General features: G+C 32.5%; 1 protein-coding gene across 4 annotated transcripts in view; it reads right to left on the bottom strand.

Moving 5' to 3' along the window:
- Positions 1 to 6,360: 6,360 nt before the first annotated feature.
- LOC143065235 (uncharacterized) overlaps positions 6,361 to 24,280 on the bottom strand; it is a 48,509-nt gene continuing 30,589 nt past the window's right edge. For all 4 annotated transcript variants that reach the window (XM_076238680.1, XM_076238681.1, XM_076238683.1 and 1 more), the window contains 12 exons: positions 23,732 to 23,879; positions 23,148 to 23,284; positions 22,480 to 22,615; positions 20,562 to 20,657; positions 20,024 to 20,160; positions 17,314 to 17,405; positions 13,732 to 13,816; positions 13,352 to 13,423; positions 10,024 to 10,119; positions 8,862 to 9,020; positions 8,081 to 8,176; positions 6,361 to 6,714 (listed from right to left, as the gene is read on the bottom strand). In XM_076238680.1, coding sequence (XP_076094795.1) covers positions 6,565 to 6,714; positions 8,081 to 8,176; positions 8,862 to 9,020; positions 10,024 to 10,119; positions 13,352 to 13,423; positions 13,732 to 13,816; positions 17,314 to 17,405; positions 20,024 to 20,160; positions 20,562 to 20,657; positions 22,480 to 22,615; positions 23,148 to 23,284; positions 23,732 to 23,879 — 1,404 coding nt within the window. In that variant the 3' untranslated portion in view covers positions 6,361 to 6,564. The remainder of the gene's footprint in view (positions 6,715 to 8,080; positions 8,177 to 8,861; positions 9,021 to 10,023; positions 10,120 to 13,351; positions 13,424 to 13,731; positions 13,817 to 17,313; positions 17,406 to 20,023; positions 20,161 to 20,561; positions 20,658 to 22,479; positions 22,616 to 23,147; positions 23,285 to 23,731; positions 23,880 to 24,280) is intronic.

Here is a 24,280-nt window from a genome sequence, read left to right as displayed (position 1 = left end):
AGTTAGTGGCTTTAAGCACCTCAATAGTAACATATGTATACATGGAACAAAAGGAATGGATCATGTCAATATGTAAGAAAACAGTTTTGTCAATGTTGATTACAAGTTAAGGACCCTTTTTCATCAATCACAATTTTAAGAAGCAACATAGATCTGAACATGTGAGATTCTAGTATATGAGAGTTTTTTAAAAGATAAGTTTTCATGGGGAACTTTTCGAAATAGGGAATAAAACACATTTTGAGTTATCACATATGGTTTGGTTAAGAAGTGTTTCTCGTTTTAAGAAAAAGATAAGACCGTTGGCTTTCCAATTGTTTTACACTTGTCATTTTGGAACCCTTTATTGTTTGAAATTCTGTCTGAGTGAATGCTCCTGGTTAAAGATCGTTCTTTGACCTATGATCATTAACATTTTTGCACATTGTGATTTGGATTGAGAGTTGTCTCATGGCATTCACATTCCATTCTCTTATTCATAATTATTGCACTTATCTACGAACTGATCTGTAGTGGTATACAATGTAAAAGTGAGGCAAACGTCGAAATAATCTGACAACACCAATGAAGAAAGACTTGTATCTCGGTTATCAGATAACGATTTCCTAAGAATGTACTTCCTTTTGTTGAACATTTATAATACCCTTCACATATTTTTAGTTGACAAATAACATAACAATCGAGAGGCATGTGCAGTTCCGGCTTTAAACACCACCAACGTCACAATGACCATTGAACCATGAAAATAAGGTAACGGTCAAATAAACCCTGACAGAAATATATGTGCACCATACACCAAATAATGTTGACCTAATTACTTACAGTGTCAGAGATACGGACTTATGGTACCTGGCCACGAAAAGGTAACCTTGAACAATGACTCACAACATGAGGATTCCATGTATTAAAAAATAGTTGTCCTATCACCCACATTAAGCGTGAGATTTACAAAAGAACTATGCCATATTTGTGAATTTGCTGAACCATGAAAATGAGGTTAACTATAAATGTCATAATATGCTGGATGACTGCTTAATCCTGCGGCAAAAAGACAGACGATAACTTCTTAACATCAGGAATTATTTTAAAGAAGTACCTTATCGTGCGCAATCTTATGTGAAAATAAATAATTTCGAGTTTTACGATATGCATCAATTTGTTATGCATTTTTCGTAGAAGAAAAATAAGATATTTTATAATCGAAAATAGTAATTTGTTTATTCATATTCCATAAGTCAATACAAATTATATATAAATATACTAAATAAATAAATGATTTGTAAAATACATTGAAGGTATAAAAAGTCATGAGAATTCCGAATGCAATTATGTTATATCCGGGCACTCTGGTTCTAAACCTTGGTTCCATCTGGGTTTTCTGGTTCTGAACCTTGGTTCTTTGGTTCGAAACCATGGTAACTGGTTCAACATCCGGGTTGTTTGGTTAAGGCAACCCAACTTCTTGGTTCCATCTGGGTTCTATTCTAGATCATTCTTATGTTCCCGTTGAACATAACAGAAGATAACCGCAAGTCTCCGAATAAAAAGGTAAAGTAGGTCAAAGACGCTAAAATTATTTTATAACATTAAACATTTTAGCATCGACGGTAAAGGAAGCCATAAGGTATTTATCTTCTCATTTTAATTATTTTGATAAGGAAACTAGATAAAAATAAAGCATCGTATAGATTTTTTTAAAACAAACCGAAGTATACAGTACACCGAACATCCTTTAATTTAATTCAGTCGTTTTGTTTTCTTTATTTTTTTCTTTACTCATCCCTTATTTACGTAAATATGTCTAGACAGTGGCGGATCCAGAACTTTTCCTAAGGGGGCCCCGCGCCAGTCATGCTTCAATGATTCCCTATATAATCAACCAAATTTTTCACACGAAAAAGGGGGGGGGGCGCCTCCCCCCTGGATGCGTCTATGCTAGAAATTTTAAAACCACGCAATTAGGACATGTTGTTTATATGGCTAACGATATGTACATCTAGCCACTCTTGCATATATATTTGATTGCATATTTATTATCAAGTTCGACTGAATTTTATTTAATGGCTTTTTAATAATGTCAGATTTGAAAGAAATACATGTGGAGTATATGTAACAAATCTTTTTGTTCAAAACAGAATGTTAAAAGACATATAAAGGAAAGTGATGATTAATAAGTTGGTAAGCTTTAATTAGTTGGAAAAAAAGTTATAAAATATAATAAAATGTATAATTATGTACAATAAATTTGTCAAATTTGATACTCATTCAGTCATTGTGAAGGGCATGCATATAATCATTCGGCCAAAAATAAAGAAATTTAAAATAAGATTGAATATTTTTATAATAAAATTATGTGTACATGTGTTAATGACAGTGCTAGTGGGATATGTATCACCAGCACAATAGTCAGAACTTCTGTGTTGGCGCCATGGTTTAGGGGCATAAAGAGTAACACTAGTCCGTCTGTCCCGAACGTCCCGAACGTCTCATAAAAAACAGGTTCCGCTCTCCTAACTTTAGTTTGCCTCAACCAAATACTACAAAACTTATACACACTATATAAAAGAAGCTGGTGCATGAGAGCCAATGAGAACTCTCCACAAGAGACTAAATGACACAGAAATTAACAATTATTCAATGTAGCCTAGGTCACCACACGGTCTTCAACAAATGAGCAAGGTTAATGCCGCAAAGTCAGCTATTAAAGTCACCGACATGACAATGTAAAACAATTCAAACGAGAAAACAAACGGTCTAATTTATGTACAAAAAATAAACGAAAAACAAGATAGGCACAAGCATATAAAATAAGACGGGGTTAAACATGTTAGCGGGATCCCAACCCTCCCCCTTATGTGGCATGAGTGCCAATGAAAACTCTCCACAAACGACCAGATGACACAAACACTAACAACTATAGGTCATATTCAGCTTTCAACAATGAGCAAAGTCAATACCGCATATAGTCAGCAATAAAAGGCACTGCAATGACATTGTAAAACAATATTCAAACGAGAAAATAAAAGAACAAATTTATGTGCAAAAAATGAACGAAAAACAAGTGTGTAACACTTAAAAAACGACATTCACTGAATTACAGACTCCTGACTTACCACAGGCACATACATTCCGAATAAGGCGGGGTTGAACACGTAAGCAGGATCCCCACCTCAACACAATATCAAATTTCAAATTTTTAAGTGTCACTTTTACTGTTCAAGAGTTATCATGTCCCTTTAAAAACATAAGAAGTACTGACTCTTTTGTTTCCTTTCTCTTAAATAAGTCTGACTCAATCAAATGTTAGGAACCTTATACGCGATTCACATTACCCCATAACACAAATCTATTAAGTTCGATATTGGTTTTTAGATGGAAAAAGTTGTGGTACGAGTACCAATGATACAAATGTCAACCCGGAGCCTTGAGATAGGAAAACTGCTAAATCTATTGTTTCCGTTCTTTAATTTTAATTTGCCTCAACCAAATGTTTTGAAACTTATTCACAATGCTTATGGTCACAAAACGGTCAAAATTACGCGAATCCTGCATCTCTTTGCGGAAGTTTACTCATGTTTTTCACAAGCAGGGCCATTTGTGGTTAATAGACATATTCTACATTTATTTCAGTAATCAGCTCATGTACTTCCATTAAAGTCTTCTTTAAATAGACTGAACTTGCACATTTTTTCAGGATCTCGGTGCAGTTTGGTAACAGACAGTGATATTTCAAGTTAAATGTGACCAACTTAACAAAGTGTTTCACTAGATTGAGCTCTCTGTCTAAGTGTACTTTAAAGGTTCTTAGCATTGAGTTCAGTTTATTGTTATGCGTATACCTTCTGTGTGAATTTTTATGATGTAAAAGCAGACTATCCATACCTACATGTCCATGAAATGAAATCTAAGGTAAAATGATTGAAACATTTTGCATTATCTATCACACGATGCTACTGAAGCAGTAAATTGTCTCACTTGATATTCACTGAAATTAAAGGATTAAGTTTCATCTGAACCAATTGAAACATTCTTAAAAATTTAGAATGGAAATGTGGAATGTGTAAGAGACAGTAACCATGTCAAAAGAGCAGAAAGCAGTCAAAGGCCACTAATGGGTCCTCATAGCTTACTATGCGGTATGGGCTTTGCTCATTGTTGAAGGCCGTAAGGTGACCTATAGTTGTTAATGTCTGTGTCATTTTGGTCTTTTGTGGATAGTTGTCTCATTGGCAATCATACCACATCTTTTTTTTTTATATCTTCAACAAAGCGAGAAAATCCCTCGCCCATAGTTCAGATGGCCCTTAACAGTACCAATTCAAACTCCAAATCATAAAATAAACTTACAATTAAAAACATACAAGACAAACAAAAACCAGAGACTCCTGACTTGACGTCAAGGTAATCATAGTACCAAGAGACACATCCAATATCCAATATGCAAAGGTCAAGAGTCAAAAAGTCATAGTCTGGTCAAGAGATCCTTGTCAAAAAAACAAACACAAAGCGGATTTTGAGAAAAGGGTCATCGTGGTACACAAAACTAACAATATATCTATATATCTATATATCTAATATATCTAAGAAGATGTGCCAATCATACCGTTAATTCTCCATTTAATTCAAACAAAATATACAAGTTTTACATTGAGGGCAAAGGTCAAGCTCACATGAAGTTTCTCGTGCCAATAGACTCATCATCTTATGACAATACATCTACATGCCACATATTCAGAAGCAAGGTCAATTGAAAATTATATTTTGAGGTCAAGGTAATATACCGAGGAACACACTGCAACATGATGACACACCCAACGTGCATACATGTAGGTCAGGAGTCAAAGTCTGATCACATGTTCCATGTAAAAAATACACACAGCAGTCTTGCACGAAAGCTCATCATGGTACACGTAACAATGTCATGTCATGATGCACTACACATGAAAAATATCGAAAACCTAGGACAGAGACAGAAACACAAGACATATAACTAAACTCAATTGAATGGTACTTGTATTGCAGGTCACTACAATTGCATTCAACAAAGAATATAAATTCTCGCAACAATGCAAAGTTAAACCCGTCTTTCACTAAAGTTTGAGCAGGATTCTTTGCAATATACGCTTGCGTTAAACAATGGAAATTAACACTGTATATTTATATAAACTATCAATCTTGTAACAAACAAATAAATAAAAGAAAATCCTAAATTAACTCTGTAGGTGGTTCATTGTATCGGATATTATATACTATTGAGAGGAAATATGTTTTGTGGGGGTACTTTAGGCATATTGTATACATGTGAAAGGTTTAGTTAACTATAAAGATCAGGTTCGCTCAATTATTTTCTACAAATATATATGCCTGTGTCTGGATAGGAATATGCTAGTTGTGATCCATTCGTTTGGTGAGTTTGAGCTTTGGATTTTAAGTTGTCCTCGGAGTTCGGTATTTTTGTTGTTCTGCTTTTTATTCATGTGATGTTTATGAACAATAAGATTTGTGATTGCTATTTATCCTGTTTGTTCGTTTGTTCGTTAGAGGAATTTGTTTTTTTTTAATTTTGTGTCAAATGTCCTGTTGTTCTATATATTTCCTTAATATTGACATATATGGACGTCTTGAAATTAGAATCTATGAGACACGCAATGACTTCAGCTTTCCCGTTGTCAAATTCATATTTTTCTGCAGTATCATAACCTCTCACCCATCTAATATCATTCACAATTTAATAATTTCACATATGTCAAATTAAACATTATGGTCTTGCTTTTTTACAGTTTATGGACATCATAAACAACCAACTGCTACTGAAATGAAAACTGCTCACGCAGGGTTATATGGAAGACCATCTGTAATCGACACTTCATAAGTTTAGTTGGCAGCAATGTGAATAATGGTTTACTTTTATAAATTGTGACTCGGAAGGAGAATTGTCTCATTGGCACTCAAACAACATATTCCTATATCTAAGTATAGGCAACAGTAACTGTTTGAGGTTAAAATAAGTTAACCAACAAAATCGTATGTACATTAATGATTGTGTCCATTCTTACTTGTGACATAACTTCCCGATCTAAGACCTGTAGATGCTACAATAGTCGTCTGACCTATTAATTTACCTACTGTGTCCAGTTTCCTTTTGTGACATTATTTACCATTAAAATTGTATGCAAGTAAATGTTACGAAAAATCAGACAGACCACATAATTGACAGATTAAACACCTTTGGAGGAGGCAATAATGTTTTGATATTGATTCGGCATGTTTTCGTTGAAAGAAAGACCCAAAAAATACGTTGGCCATTTTTCATAACCGACCTGAAAAGAACTTGGAGCCTTATGTTAGAAATCAATTAAATGAAAGAACAAAATGAAAATATATTAATAAGTAATCATATCAATAATATAACATATAATTTATCCATCACACTTTTTGTCTGTTGATATGTCTGTCTTGTATAAATATTAAAGATTTATTCTTCATCTCAAATACTAATAATACTGTATTCAAACTACATTAACATATATATATATATATTGTCGAAATATAATCATACATTTACTACATTTTAGAAATCGCTTCTAGCTGTGCGTCTGTAAGACTTGGTTTATTCGGAATATCTCTGGCATTGATTACATCTTCGGAAACTTTTTCTAGGTTATTGTCACGTACGAAATGCTGTAAGTATCTAAGAGTAGACTTTCTTCCTTGCTGCAAGTATAACAGTAAGTGTACTCTTCTTTAAAACAGAACAAGTATATGTTTTCTTTATGGATGAAATACTTGGATAATGAGGACTTACATTATGTGTTTTGACTTTCATTAAACAAAATATAAACTGTATCACTATTCTTTTGTAAATCTTTTTCACTAAACTATTGTTTTAGATATATTTTTATATCAGTATATTTTAATTACTATGTATAACAAACAAAAATTGTAAACCCTAGTATTGAAAGTTTTATATCTTCGCTGTAAACTGATTCTAAGAGTAAGTACTGTGTTCTCCTGGGTAATTATCTTATATACGATTGGTTGTTTCAGTCCTTCTGTATTCTATTTAGTCATGATGTTATAAAAACGTTTCCATTGATTTTAATCAATATACACTTTTTTCTTCAAAACTTTATACTTGTGAAATCCTTGTCGATTCAGGAAGACAAAAATATACGACTTCATGTCATATGTTGATTCAGGATGACAAAAATATACGACTTCATGTCATAGATGTTTTATTAGGAACTGTTACGTTTGTTAAACAAAATTTCAAGGCATCCCAAATTATATCTCATTTAAACAAGTGCTTACAACATTACGACTACATGTTTTCATCATGACATCGGTACAACAATGCAAGGATTAACTTGTTCTTGGTTAAAGCTTGAAATGTAAGTTTTAAAATTCAATACTTCTGTTTGTGATAGGCATGAAAACATTATTCTTACTGCATATAATTGGTATAAAGCTTTCAATCTCAACAATCCTCGTCATCTAATGCTGATTTCATAATTTAAAAAAAGCTATTTTCATGTTTCACTTTGCAAGTCTTTCTGTGATAGTTTCATGATTACTGGACCCTTAGTTTGTTCACAGAAAGACGTATGACATAGTATCCTTAAATGTAGAGGTTCAGAAATAAATGTTGTTTTAGATAGAATTTTTAATTCATATCGTTAAGAATATACTCTACACACTTTTAAAAATTAAAATTTAAACCACAGTGGGTTTCGAAGGTTTCAAATTGAAACTGGATCACGATATTCTCTAGAAAACACAGTTTAGATCAGAGATGGCAGTAAATCATGTCAAAAACTATTAAAAAAAAATAGTGGACAATTACACAAATCTAACATTGCAACGCAAAACATGTGTTAGTTAAGTATTATGTGAGGTGTCAAAGAGAAGATGTTTTATGTGTATAAAAATAACAACTGTTTTACTAAAATACGATAAAATATAAGCAATCTTTCTGTGCCTTTATATTCTGCAAATGAAATTAATTTAGGAAATGGGGAGCATATAACAACATAGACAAATAAAATCAGTTTACGGATCAATATATGTTATCTAAACTTACATTTATTAAGAAATTCTTGTCTTCATCTTCCATATCAAAATTGGTTGTCTTTATGTACCATGAACTTATTCCAATCGTTCTATTTATGTCAGAACTCTGAAAACAAAGCAATTACAAACACTATATATAACAAATGTGAAGCATAATTTCACTTCACGATAATAGATTTTAAAATTGATAACACTGCAAAAGATTAATACTCCATATACATAGTAATAGACCTAAATGGTTGTGAAGATGATACTTTTAAATTTGCTCTTCCAAAATGTGTGACGAATATTGTATTTTGTGGCAATAGAAGTATAAGGTTTTGTAAATGTTGTATGACAAACAAAACAGGATATGATGACAGCACATTGCATAGGTAAAATTACAATGAATAAAGGTGGAACATAGTACTTCAGGGAGAAAAATGAGCTGAACAATTTTTAAATTACTTTCTATTGTTTAAGGAAATATTGAGCATCTCAAATAACAAAATCAGTGCAATGAGACCTGACAGTTTTTGTTTGGAAAATTAAACGAGTTCAATCAACTTTAGTCAAGTGTTCGGTACAGCTTTAGCGAAATAGAAAAAAAATATACAAGCTTCTGGATAATAGGCCCCCAATTCGCTGGCACTTCAAAACATGTCAAGTTTCATTGTTTTTTTTTAATTCAATGTTTCCTTTTTTTTACTCTTGTCTATTTTTTTTTTAAATATATGTTTATTTAACTATGTACCTTTAGAATATGTTTATTCAACTATGTACCTTCAGAATATGTTTATTTAACTATGTACCTGAGTAAATTTTCTACCGGCATGGGTTGTGAGAGCATTAAAAATAGTCCCCAAAAAGCTGAAAAAGCCATCGACTTCTTTGCGTTTCACCCCGAGGTATGTCTCCTGCATGCAAACGCCTGTTACTTCAATAAAATTAATTAGTTCATTGTAATCAATCTGAAATGCATAATGAAACAAAATAAGTTTTAACAATTCCAATAGTACAGGAGTATAATGATAGTAATAATTCATTTGGTTCGTTAGAATATTCCTGACTAGACATTCATGACAAACTGTGAAACTTTGTTTTTTGTATCCTGCTTTCTTGGATTGCACTGCTAAGGATTGTTATGTGAGTAATTATTACCAGCCCAGCAGTCATCACTTTTGTAATGATATGCGTTATCAATGATATGGTCATTATAATAAATTAATTATTTTCACTTCAATTCATCAAAATACTACGGATTTCCTACCCCATGGATAGAATTTATCCTGCCAATAGTCAACTATTGAACAAATTATGGTAAACCAACTTATTTTCGCGACTTTCGCGAGTAGAAAACAAAACGCGAATTTAAATCGTCGCGAATATGTAAAACTTCCATTATTCCTTATTAAACTTCATCTAGTAAATCAGAAAATCGCGAAATTAAATACCAGGAAGTGGTCTAGAAAGTGTAAAACGCGAAGTAAAGTATCCGCGAAATTAAGTTGGTTTACAGTATAGGATAAGAAATATTTTTTGCTTTATAAGTACAAATAAAGTTTCCTGTTACCGCGCTTCGATGTTGAGCAAGTTATACTAATATGGATATTTCTTTTTCCGTACCAGTTCATTTTAGGACCTTCGTCGTCGTGCGCGTTAAACATTTTTTTTTTTTAATTTAAGAAATATCAGAGCAATGGCAAAAACTTTCAGAATATGTGGTTCGCAGTCCTTTATTTGGCCTTTTCAACTCTTTTGATTTGAGCTTCACTGATTAGTTTTTGTATATCAAACTTACATCTTGCGTTCTAAATCATAATCCTAATACCAATGGTAAGTCTAAAAATACGATAACGAAAGAACTCATCAACAATATTATAAAACAGTTAACAATTTTACTGTGAGGCTTGTACTGATGCAATATGTGTTAGTTTGTAATACATTTTTTTTTAACAATTTCTGTAAACTTACACTGCCACTGTCGTCTCTGTCTAAAGCATCGAATGCAAGATCAGGGCCACATTCCTCTCCGAATAACAATTTGCTGTATTTCTCTTTAAAATCGGCCTACAAAGAATCGAAAAACGTAAACTGCAAGTTAGATTGCTTTGGATTTCTAACTCTATTAATCTGAAAGACGCATCGAAGGAATGTGCATTAAATGAAAACTCCAAAACAAATCAGTTACAACATTTAACTTCTATAAGTCTTATATAAGAATAGCAAGGGTGACTGGGGTAAAGAATTATATTTATGAATTGGTCTTCTTCAGATCAGTATTTTGATTGTGCCAAAGTGGGGCGTACATTTAGCTGTGCGAAATATAAATTCGTATCAAACTCTGGTCAGAAAGAGCACATTCAATCAAATGTAAACTCAATCTTCATTGACACTTATCAGATATGCTACAATTTGAAATAGGACACAATCTGTAGTTTTAGTCGTATTTGGCACAACTTATTAGAATTTGGGTCATCAATGCTCTTCAACTTTGTACTTGTTTGGCTTTATAACTATTTTAATCTGAGCGTCACTGATGAGTCTTACGTTGGTAAAAAATGTATTCTTAGGGTAAATTAGTTTCGGAATCGGTACCTTAAACCCGACTACAGTTTTAGTTGATAACCAAACCTTGGTACCTGTTACATGAGGAATACATAAAAAAACAGACACAACCAGAGATACACATTAAAAAGACATTTTCATTCGTCATCATATGGATAAGATGTGGTATGATTGCCAACAAAACTCCTTATTGAGACAACTCTCTACCAGATACCAAATGACGTCGAAGGTAAGTAATTAAAGTAAACTGGGAGAGTAATGGAACAGCACAACATAAGAACAATCTATAACGATAAACTGAAAATGGTTTACCTCATCATATTGGTACAAAACAAAAACACAAAAGACACTAAGTACAGAACTACTGTAACCTAATTTACTGAAACTAGTTTAAAGACAAATAACAACTTATAATAATAGAATGTATCTAAATTAAAATATCAATCAAACTTCAAAAGGACTCAGTGTAAAGACGAAATAAACAGTCAGACAAAAACATGTCCTTGGGCAATGCCAAACTATATGCACCGTAGAATTACATAAGTGCAATATTTGTTAATCTACTGGTAAACAAATTATTTTAAACCAGTAAAAACAATATTCAAAGATCTTTTCTACAGGTACATACATAATTCAATTTGTTTATTAATTGAAATGACTTATTTTTAGTTTGTTACCCCTATTTTGTTATTTGTCCATGGATTTATGAGTTTTGAACAGCGGTATACTACTGTTGCCTTTATTTACAAGTGTGATCCAGCAATAGCAGAACTTTATTGTTGGGTATATACAACTGAAAGATATAAATAAAGGCAACAGAAGTATATTGCTGTTCAAAGGGAAACATCAACTATAAGAAGAAAACAACGAGCAAAGGCAACACTAAGTGCAACTAAAAATCCCAAACGACAATGTAAGACACATAGAAACGGAGTATAAGATGACAACTGCCATTTTTCTGACTTGGTACATGACACTTAAAAAAAATTATGGGTTAAACCTTGTTTTGAATCTAGCTTAACCTCTCACTTGTATGACATTTTCATTCAATTCCTTTATATTGACAAAACACGCAGATACGACAGGAAAACTTTCACAAATAGGGGTACAACAGCAACACGAAACCGGAAAGTTCCTATTCAAATGACACAATCAAAAGCTCAAACACATCAAACGAAAGGATAACAACTGTCATTATTTCTGACCTGGTAAAGACATTTTTTGATGTAGAAAAGATGGATTGAACCTAATAATGTGGTAAGCTAAACCTCGCGCTTTTATGGCTTTTAAAATATTCAAATAAAAATAATGATTTAAACTTGCTTACACCTACACCACTAGGTTTATGGTTGCTATCTGTAGCATAAGCAATCATACCACATCTTTTTATTTTCATTTTTAGCTCACCTGGCTCGAAGGGCCAAGTGAGCTTTTCTCATCACTTGGCGTCCGTCGTCGTCGTTGTTAACTTTTTACATTTTGAACTTCTTCTAGAGAACCACTGAATTGAATGAAACCAAACATTGCATGAATGTTCCTTATGACGTGCTGACCAAGTGTTGTTACTTTGTAGCCGATCCAGCATCCAAGATGGCCGCCAGCGGGGGACTTAGTTTAACATAGGACCCTATGGGAAATGCATACAAATGACTTCTTTTAGAGAACCAGTGAATGGAATGAAACCATACATGGCACGAATGTTCCTTATGAGGTGCTGACCAAGTGTTGTTACTTTGTAGCAGATCCATCATCCAAGATGGCCGCCAGCGGGGGACTTAGTTTAACACAAGACCCTATGGGAAATACATAAAAATGTCTTCTTTTAGAGAACCACTGAATGGAATAGAACCAAACATAGCATGAATGTTCCTAATGAGATCCTGACCAAGTGTTGTTACTTTGTAGCTGATCCATCATCCAAGATAGCCGCCAACGGGGGCTTAGTTTAACATAGGACCCTATGGGAAATATATACAAATGTCTTCTTTTAGAGAACCACTGAATGGAATGAAACCAAACATAGCATGAATGTTCCTTATGAAGTGCTGACCAAGTTTTGTTACTTTGTAGCCGATCCATCATCCAAGATGACCGCCAGCGGGGGACTTAGTTTAACATAGGACCCTATGGGAAATGCATACAAATGACTTCTTTTAGAGAACCACTGAATGGAATGAAACCAAACATGGCATGAATGTTCCTTATGAGGTGCTGACCAAGTGTTGTTACTTTGTAGCTGATCGATCATCCAAGATGGCCGCCATCGGGGGACTTAGTTTAACATAGGACCCTATGGGAAATGCATACAAATGACTTCTTTTAGAGAACCAGTGAATGGAATGAAACCATACATGGCATGAATGTTCCTTATGAGGTGCTGACCAAGTGTTGTTACTTTGTAGCCGATCCATCATCCAAGATCGCCGCCAGCGGGGAACTTAGTTTAACATAGGACCCTATGGGAAATGTATACAAATTGCAACATCCAAGATGGCCGCCAATGGGGGGACTTAGTTTAACATAGGACCCTATGGGAAATGCATACAAAAGTCTTCGTCTAAAGAACCACTAAATTGAATGAAATCAAACATAGCATGAATGTTCCTTTCCTTATGAGGTGCTGGCCAAGTGTTGTTACTTTTAGCCAAATTTTATATTTTTTTATATGATTTCAAAAACCCTAGTAGAATCAGGTGAGCGATACAGGCTCTTGAGAGCCTCTAGTTTATCTTACTTCAGAAAAAGCTTTTTTGAATTCTTCTTTTGAAATGACGTTATTGCCATCTAAATCGTTTTCTTGCATAACCTAAAAAAGATCAAGAAAAACGTCATCTTTAATAATGATTTGCAAAATGTCAAAGGTAAAGGCCACAGATGATATAAATACAAAATTAAATGATTTCTTGATAATTTAAGGTGAGTAGATCATTATAACAATACGGAAAGCACAAATGAAGTCTCAAATTTAATATTCGAAATCCAACATCTATCTTTAAATCTGAAGTGTTACTTCTTCGTATAATTAGTTACTTTCCTTTTTTTCGTTCCCTAATTAATCTATATCATACCTATGCTTATAGTTATAATAATCATCAGATTTTACGGAAGACTTACGTTGAAGAATTCTGTAGCAGCTTCAGATAAATCTGTATATACATTGTGTATTTTAGACTTTCCTTGATCTGCTTTTGCCCAATTTCTAAAAAAAACAAGGTTCCTACCAATATATCCAATATATTACCAAAAAGATGTGGTATGAGTGCCAATGCGAAAACTCTCCATCCAAATAACAATTTATAAAAGAAAACCATATAGGTCAAGGTACGGCCTTCAACACGGAGCCTTTGCTCATACCGAACAAAAAGCTATGAAGGGCCCAAAAATTACCAGTGTAAAACCATTCAAACGGGAAAGCTACATTTCACGATTTTAAATGCAAGTAAAATCTTATCAATTCGTCAAGATGAACATATCGATATTTTAAAAAGTGTATTAATCTATTTGGTGAAATTTTATGTTGAAAAAAATAAAAAAACAACTGCTACTAAATTTCATGTATCCCAAGCGCTTTTCTGGATTCATATTTAGTATGAACGCTCAAACCAATCTTAAAAAAGTCAAATATGTTGATGACCTTTATGACAAAAAGGACATAAATATATGTTATTAAAACTAATGTCTTCTTTTTGTTTAATTAATATTTTGAAAAAGGATTGCTTCTTACAATTTTGAGTCCATCCATTCACTTAATATCTTGAAAAATTAAATTGTTTAAAGACGCTTTTTGTTTCATAATTTTCAATTTCAAAAGAAAATGATATCTATGTTTAATGCAATTATAATTTGTATTTTAAGATTGGTCTTAAAACTTAAACAAAAATATGAAAGTATTTATTAACTATCTATAGCACATGGGTTTGTTGTTATAATGGGAATTATAATTTTCCGCGTTTCGCAGTATAGAGGAAAATTATTGTACTAACGTTCCGTCAGATTAATCATGTGATTATCACATGTTTACATGTACATGTAATAAATGAGCGGGAAATAATCCCGTGGAGTAATCACTCTCTACACAACACTGATACAGTCAAGTTTCTTAACGATATTTATATATATCGTTTCTCATTAATATTTCATAGCTAGATCTTAATTGGGTTTTTATAATGTTTGTGCAATGTATTCGCTCATTTATGAGCTTTACGTTTTTTTGCTGAATGTACTGATGCACGTAGGGTTATTTTTTAAGTTTCAAGTTCCCTTTATAATCCCTTTTTGTTGTTGTTATATGTCATATCTTTAAGTATACTGTCCAAGTATGACTCCGGAAACGGTCTTTCGAGCAAATTAGCTTTCGACTAATTTAGGGTTTGGACACAGGTTTCCAAAACTGTCTATCGACATAGTTTGTTTTTCATGGCCGGCGGGATCGTTAAGGATGGAGAAATTTTGATGATTTATTATTAATTACTACTCAGTATGTTATGCTGTAGGGTTATATCACACATGCTGTTATATTTCACATGTCATCATGTTTATTTATTTGTAATAAATCCGGTGTCCTCTAGATTACGTTGAGCAGACGGCAAATATATATTTGGTTATTGTATTAATATTGTGTATTATAGTAAGATTTATGGTATAAATTGCAATGAGATTACATCAGTAAAGTGTGTACCATGTGTTCATGTTTACAATAATATTTAAATTAGTGTAGCATAACAATGATATTATTGTTTAGCTACAACATGTATGTTATTATTGTATTGTCCTCTGTTACCAGTCTTTTGTCACATTATGTATATATTATGTATTGCCATAGCATGTTCTATATGCTTTTGCAAATAAAATATTCAATTCAAATAAGTCACCTTATCAAAGTTAAGAGTTAAAAGTTCTTTGTATATTAGCACGGACTGGTCATTCGCGGTAAAAGTTCACATTGAAAATATATTTTCATAGCTTGACTATTCGAATCTCAGTCTTAGTGCAGTGAAGTTTCCCCCTCCCCCCCCCTTTGTGAACATGTTTTGTATAACAAGCTTATAATTATTGTAAACGCATTTTGTTTTTTCTGCAGATGATAAAAAGAACATTATGTAAATATAGTTTTGTGATATAAAAGATTCTATTTCATTACTTTCATTGTAGATATGTTTGTAATACATTTATGCTGCAGCGGTCTTAGTGTGCTGGGACAGTTGACTTATTTGATAATAAAACTTTGCTGCACTCGTCTAGGCGAGCTGTTTCCCATAGATATGTGTTAGAGTTTTTGTTCATAAATACTTTATTTGCGTTTGAGGGCACGAATAAGAAAATAATATCTTATATATGCAGAAAGTGCATCTATCGTGCTTAATATACCATCTGCTGCATCGTATGTAGTTAATATATCTCAGTTAATATGCTATACTCGTGCATTTTAACACTTTAGTGAACTTCATCAACAGGGGTACGTCGTCACAGAAGACTTTTTCAACAGAGTTATGAGGAGGAAAAACTGTAATCGATACTATGGTTTCGCGGTTATGATCAGGTATTGATTGTCGCTACAATTTATCGTGGTCTGAATTCTTTAGACACCTAAATAAGCATCTGAACTGCTTGCCTACTATTCCCGATTGTACAATTTCCAAGACAAATTTGCAAGTGAAATAATGCCTGCAGAGCAATAGACGTTTACCCTGTCGAACAACCACATTGTTGCTCATGCGATTTTGTCCTTTTTCTTTCCTTACTTGATTTGTCTGTTTTAAAGAGTTTAGAAGTTAAGTATACAAGTCAACAAAAGAAACTATACACGATTTGAAATCAAATTGATCAAAAAGTGTTTAATATAAAACAAAATAAGATGCATTATTTTGAAAACTTTTCATTTGACATGTATGTGCATATAATTATGAAAATCAAAACCTGTCGGAAAGAAACTAAATGCCGTGTAAATAATCACAAGATTCCAATTATTTTTGCGGAAAATTGAATTAAAATCGACACACAATTTTCAAAGTACTAAAATAATTTTCAAATTTGTTTAAAAATATCCAATATGCTAATACAGTTATGTTCATGTTGTAAATTATGGATTAAAATTTTTTTTTTTTTCATTTTTGGTAAATCTCAAAAAAAAATAAATAAAAAATTGTGTTTACGTCTGAAATCAATGCTTTAGATATGAAAACACCACACTGTAATTTTGGAAACTTTCAGTTTAGTTTTAAGTTTGATACAGTGTATTTGAATTTCACTTTACAAACACTGTATATGGAAGATGAAATGATAATGTATACATTTTACCGATTTCTTAAAGGGCCGAATTTCGCTAAATACAAATAAACGAAAAAACTTTATGATTTTTTTAAAAACTAATTGACGGCAAATATTTTCTTTACTTTTAAATGGGAGGTTGGAATCATTAGTTGAAACGTCTTGGTTCTTTTAAATTGTCTTTTTTTTTGTAAATTTTGTCCAAAAAAATAATTTCGCTCGATGACGTCATGGAAGCATAAAATTGTTTTTTTTTTTTTGTAAACGGGTTTATAGTTCCAAGGTCATTCGGTATTACCATCTTCAGTATTGGTCGTATATAATGAAAACTTCATCTTGAATTTTCGAAAAGAAAAGAGTCGTGTATCGTTTCTTTTGTTCACTAGTATAGATCGAAAATAGCTGTCACTTAACAGACATTTACTTTACCTTGCCAATTTCGTATTCGGTAATTTTCCCATGGGAACGCCAGATTTCTTTAATACCAATCTTTTATGATATTCGTCCTCATCAAAAGAAAACTGCAAAACGAAAAAACAATTGTCCAAGAAGCCATGTTTACTTATGTTGCAAGAATGCATAAGTTTGGTACTTATCATATAAGAGTTTCTTTCGATTTAAATGTTCCTAATACTTTTTAATCATTTTATTTTCACTCAAGCAGTGTGGTGAAATTTATTCAAATTCAACAAATAATTTGTTTGCCTCATTTTAAGGGCAACATGTTACCATAAATTTTCAGGTCATTCCGTAAGCAGTAATCAAAGTAATCATACACAAAAAGGGTCGAGTAAATAAAATAGGAATATAAAACAATCATATCAAAACAAATTCATGACACAAACGACAAAACAAAAGGCCACGTAAAATATGCGGTATTTTCTCGCCGTGTTGAACACCTATTGGTGGTCTTCGGCTGTTTTCTGCTCTTTGGTCGGGTTGTGGGTTGTTGTCTCTTCGACATGTTCCCATTTTCATTCTCAATTTTATAACTAGAGGCTCTCAAGAGCCTGTGTCGCTCACCTTGGTCTATGTGAATATTAAACAAAGGAAGCAGACGGATTCATGACAAAATTGTGTTTTGGTGATGGTGGTGTGTTTGTACATCTTACTTTACTGAACATTCTTGCTGCTAACAATTATCTCTATCCATATTGAACTTGGCCACGTAGTTTCAGTGGAAAATGTTAGTAAAAATTTACAAATTTTATGAAAATTGTTAAAAATTGACTATAAAGGACAATAACTTCAGGGGGGCAATTGACCATTTTGGTCATTTTGACTTAATTTTAGGTCTTACTTTGCTGTACATTATTGCTGTTTACAGTTCATCTCTATCTATAAAATATTCAAGATAATAACAAAAAACGGCAAAATTTCCTTAAAATTACCAATTCAGGGGCAGCAACAGAACAACCTGTTGTCCGATCCATCTGAAAATGTCAGGGCAGATAGATCTTGACCTGATAAACAATTTTACCCCCATGCCAGATTTACTCTAAATACTTTGGTTTTTGAGTTATAGTCCAAACACTGCATTTTATCCCTATGTTCTATTTTTAGCCATGGCGGCCGTTTTGGTTGGTTGGCCGGGTCACCGGACACATTTTTAAAAACTAGATACCCCAATAATGATTGTGGCCAAGTTTGGTTAAATTTGGCCCAGTAGTTTCAGAGGAGAAGATTTTTGTAAAAGTTAACAGACGACGACGGACGACGGACGCAAAGCGATGAGATAATCTCACTTGGCCGTTCGGGCCAGGTGAGTTAAAAATAATGTTATAAGAAACACGGTAAATAGTCTAATATGGTAGGTCACACTCGCTAAAAGGGAAGGGAATTGTAGATACGACATAAGCAACATATCCAACATCATCTGTGAAACGGTTTTTCTATAAAATGACGTCAATTTTTCTATTACTTCATTAGCGTCTTTGTAAGCTGCTCATCCAAATGAAATATCTGCGGGGCATCATTCCATACGTCTGTGATATAATGGCACCTATATCTACGTTGTGTGGTCTGGAGATCTCGGCCTCCTAGACTGGTTATCACTATCATTTAGTTAAGGTCATTTTTTAAATTTTCACTTTTAATCGTTCTGCTTTTTAATGCCCGTTTTGAAATATCTGCGTCACAATCGGTTAGGCATGTTTTAATTATCGCCCCTTCTTTCTTTTGACGAACTGAATGCGTCATATAATCAGATTTTGCTTTATGTGTGTAATGTTCTATTTTTTGTCCCAATCATGAGTTATTTTTTATTCCATGGTATTGTCTTCCTTTTATTCAAGAAATACATACTTTTTTTAGACTTACCAATTCCATCCTATATAAGGAGTAAGATCATTTATAAGTATGAACTAATTTTGTTAAAAATAATATTCTGTAAGGGTACAAACACAGGCGCTTGGGTATATGATACAGATTTTTTTTTTTTTTTTTTTTTTTTTTTTGCTGATTAAAATATTCAATTTTCTATATTTATAATACATATCTATCACTTCTGTGCATGTCTTACCTAGTTTCGAGTGATTTAAACGACCCAGAGAAAATACCAAATTTTACTATCCATACTAAGAAACCCTAGTTTCGAGTGATTTAAACGACCCAGAGAAAATACCCAATTTTACTATCCGTACTAAGAAACCTTTGTTTCTAGGTGAGACATGCACAGAAGTGATAGATATGTATTATAAATATAGAAAATTGAATATTTTAATCAGCAAAAAAAAAAATATGTATCATATACCCAAGTGCCTGTGGGTACAAAGTAAAATAACAAAGATGTCGAACTAGGAGTAAAATTCTATACGAAAAGTCGGTAAGCAAGTAGAAAAATCAAAAGCTCAAACACATCAAGCAAATGGATATCAACTGTCATATTCCTAACTTGGTACAGGCATTTGTTATGTAGAAAATGGGGATTTAAATCTTGTAAAGTCGAGAGAAAATTATCATCATTGCAGTATTATGTCTGTCTAGGGTTGTAAACTCAAAACATATTTGGAGCTTTGGTTTTGGAATTTTTCATTTGTTATTTTTCAGGATTGTTAATTGATGTTTTTTTTACTTATGTTTTAGATGACTAGATGTTTGTCTTCTTTGATAATACCAGTTTGCATTGGGATCCACTTACGACAATACACCCAAGTGTATTTTTCGACTCCGCTCCACTTTGAAACCTGTTGTTCCTATCCATCAACGATACTATATCACTGATTGGCTGAATTTTATTTAAGAAACTATCTTTTGGGTTCATCGAAAGCCACCATCCTAGAACAAACATATAAAAAGGATCTCCATTGATTTTCAGTAAATTAGTTTCTTTTTTATAGCAAGTAATTCGTTCTTCATTCGAGAATATTTTTATGTAAAATGTACACACTAAGTTTGATATTTTTTTTATTGTTAAATTGAAATAAAAGATAATATAGTAAGAACACCTTTCCTATTGTTGGTTCCTAAATGATCTACTTTATCCAACGTCATTGATGCGTCATTTAAAAGCAACGTCATCTGGCGTATAAAAATTGTATGACTGGTATCTATGATTAATTATAATATTATACATTGCCCAAACTATTGATTAAAACTTTTAAACTATTAAGTAATTGTTTTTGGCATTGGAGATTAGCTTCAAAAGGATCCATTTTACAAGATGATTTTACACTTACCATCAAAACAATGAATAGGGTAGTTACAAAAAACTCCACCATCTACATAATTATTTGTTTTGTCGTACAGTTTACTCTGTAGACTTTGAAACAAACCTGAAACAAATAACATTTTAACAACGACAAATGTTGCGTGTAACCAAAGTCACTGAACGCGACAGAGTTGATGTCTTAATGTTGAAAATCTTATATAGCATGTCAGTAAATAACATTCTAAAATTCATATGCATCCCAATCATATTTCAGGAAAGGGGGAATTCAAGTTTAAGAAAAGGGGGAATTCATGTTTAAGGAAAGAGGGTAATTCATGTTTAAGGAAAGAGGGAATTCATGTTTAAGGAAAGAGGGAATTCATGTTTAAGGAAAGAGGGAATTCATGTTTAGGGAAAACGGAAATTCAAGTTTAAGGAAAGAGGGTAATTCATGTTTACGGAAAGAGAAATACAATAATAAGTACAATAAAAAATAGACAGGATGTTAAACCTAAAAGGACCCAAAGACCTCTTATAGTTGATGTGTTTTCCTCGGTTTTAGTTTGTTACCCAGATTTGATTTCTCTTAATCGATAATATATCAATGGTGTACATCCATATACATTTACATGATATGTGTGTATAGTTCACTGTATTTACAACTCCCATAAACATCAACCCAACAATGTTAGATATGTAAATTTGCTCCCTCGCCAGGATTCGAATCTATGGTACTGAGATTTTGTGACACCAAATCGCCTGCACTGTAGCCGTCCCGCTAGACCACACGACCACCTGGGCTTCATAAAAATAAAGGTTTCGGTGGCCGGGTGTTACCTTTCCACGTCTTCACTGTATATATATATATATATATATATATATACTGTTATATATTTTATACGTATATGTATACTTATGTGTCCTTGTACTATCATTACTACTATCATTATAATGGCAATGTTAGACTTAATTCATAGTTTTCTAACTGTTATACCATATCAATGTGCTTAATTACTTCCCTTTGATTATTGGGCCTCAAGATAAATAGAATGGCGATGTAAATAGAAGATATACACCTAAATCGTGCTTCATCTAGGACAACATTTTTTAGATACAAAGCAATTATATACGATTTATAATTGTTTCAGATTTATTCCTACTCAGAAAATGAAACTAAATTTACAAAGTTCACGAATATTCCTTACATCTCAAAAAAATAATTAAAAAATATGGGGCTAGTTATCATATATTGTTAGTTATCATATGGGGATAGTAAGAAGTTTCTTCCCTTTCATAACAGAAATGAATTCTGAAAGGTTTACACAGACGAACAAATTGATAATGCACGATTGAAATAAATGCATTAAACAAGGGGCATAAATTTTTTAAATGTTCACTCTTTCATTTGCGCCGAGTTCATTTTTCAATTTGCGCTGATTTAATAATCGCTCCTAATTGCATGTACAATTTAACATAGATGAGTAAATACTGGCCATACATAAACGGCAGGTCAGTTCAAATGATCGCGAGAAAGGTATACTTATTTTTTCTACACACCTCACTCTTTGCAATGATATGTCTGCAATATTTATTTATAAAACAATTTTAAAGCTATCACGTTGTTATTGTTGGGAATTGTTTTTTTTTTGTTTAGACAAATGGAATTAGATTCTTGATACTAAGTATTGTAGACTCAATCACTATGATGGACCGTTTGTCCAAATGAAATAGAGAATTGAAATACCACAGATGAAGATAACACCACATGCGAATAAAGTTATTTAGATAAATTCGTTACACTATGTGCTTGTGACCTGAAACGATATATATGGGTCCATATATATCTTATTAGGTCCCTGGAATCTACTGACCCCATATATATGATATTAGGTCAACAACATACCATGTAACTTATAATAATAATGAAACTAATGACCAAATCTTACCAGGAATAGACATTGACATACGGACAGCCAATCTAACAGGCATATCAGGCGTCGTCTTTACATGACAATATTCTTCTGACATAGTATTGACGTTTGCAATGATAACACATAATTCATTACCAAATTTCTTATATACCTAAAATGACAAAATGCATAACCAATTTTCTTGTACACTGATGAATCTGAAAGTAAATTTCTTTAAAAAAAAAAAAAAACACAATTCAACATCGAAACTAGTGTATACATTTAAATACATAATTTATCACCACATACGGGCAAAAAATGATTTAAAGCAAAATGATTTTTTAACGAAGTTTTTGACGTATTCAACATTATAGTATTAGAGATGTATGTGCAAGTATTAAAAAGAATTCTAAACACATCTTCGTCAAGAACATATTGAATCAATGACTGCATAAAGAGGCTTGACTTACTACTATCATTTTCGCAAAACATTTTTTTTTAATTCAAAATGCATATGTATGCCAAAGCCTAAAGTTGGGCGCATTAATTACTTCTTTCAGGTATGAAGTTCCATCAGACGAGTATATATTGTATCTTATCTTCGAATGATTAAAATTTCTGTATAAAATTGTGTTTTCTTATTGGAGTACAAAGTTCCATGGTCAATTATAATTCAAAAAAATAAAATATTATGTTTACTATACCTCAGCGAATGTTATATCTGGGTCACCAGTCTTCATTGATATAACTTCCCCAAGAAATTTCATCAATTTGACTCCCGGATGCCAACCATAGCCTGATATCATATTTGGGATCAGGCTGAAGTAACCGTAGGGTGCATCTATAACAAATATAATAATCTGTGTCATAAAATGTTAACTAAAAGAACCGACTTTCAATGGCCCCCGCGTTGCATGTATTTTATATGTCTAAGGGAAAAAGCTCTTTTTAAAAAATCGATCGTCCACCATTATAAAACTTGTCCGAGATGTTCATAATATTAATCTATAACATAAGTTTTATAAAAATCTGGCAGGAATTGTACCCGTGAGAGCGCGGACGGACGGACGGACGCCCGGTATTTCAATGTCCTCCGCAACGGGTTACTCGGAGGACAACAACCACATATTTTTTTTATCACATTGGTGTACAGTTCTATAAAATTCATCGGCATCATCTAAATTTAAAAAAAAAATAATTAAGTTACCACATTTTCAAGTGTTTTTTGTTTATAAAATATTTTTCAATGTGTATAGTATGAAATACATAATCATAGTATTACGCTTACCACAAATAATAGGTTCTAGGTCAACTTTCATTATTTGCTCAACATCGTATGAATTAAATCCGACAGCGTACAATGCAGCACCTATTGCGCCTGCGCTGGCGCCAGCAAATCTGTGAATCTGTTTTAAAATTCCATGTTCTTCAAGCTCCTTCAAATATGAAATGTAACATGGTTTATTTAAACATTGACATGAATTCAAATTCACCATTCAATAGCATTAGCTACTAATCATGACAATCATTGAAGATATCATACATTTTGTAAGAATTGACATTCTTGGGCAACGACAATTACTATTTCAATAAGTTATGATAATGATGAAATAAAACTTTGTGTCATAAATACATAATCAGTAATCTCAACTTTCTATTTCTTAAAATAGATTGTTAAACATCAAAATGTTAGATGTATAATAAAAAAAAAGTTGCAAAGCTTTGACGTGGTACAGATGTCAGTTGAAATTATAAAAACGACGTCGAGTAATGTTACCATTCGTGCATTACTAAACCCAGTATCCAGTAATTCATTGATGACATAATAAATCATTGA

Source organism: Mytilus galloprovincialis, chromosome 2 (genome assembly GCF_965363235.1).
Source record: "Mytilus galloprovincialis chromosome 2, xbMytGall1.hap1.1, whole genome shotgun sequence".
In the NCBI taxonomy this organism is placed as follows: domain Eukaryota; kingdom Metazoa; phylum Mollusca; class Bivalvia; order Mytilida; family Mytilidae; genus Mytilus; species Mytilus galloprovincialis.
Note: the sequence above shows the minus strand (reverse complement) of the source record. Positions and strands in the feature narration are given on the sequence as shown.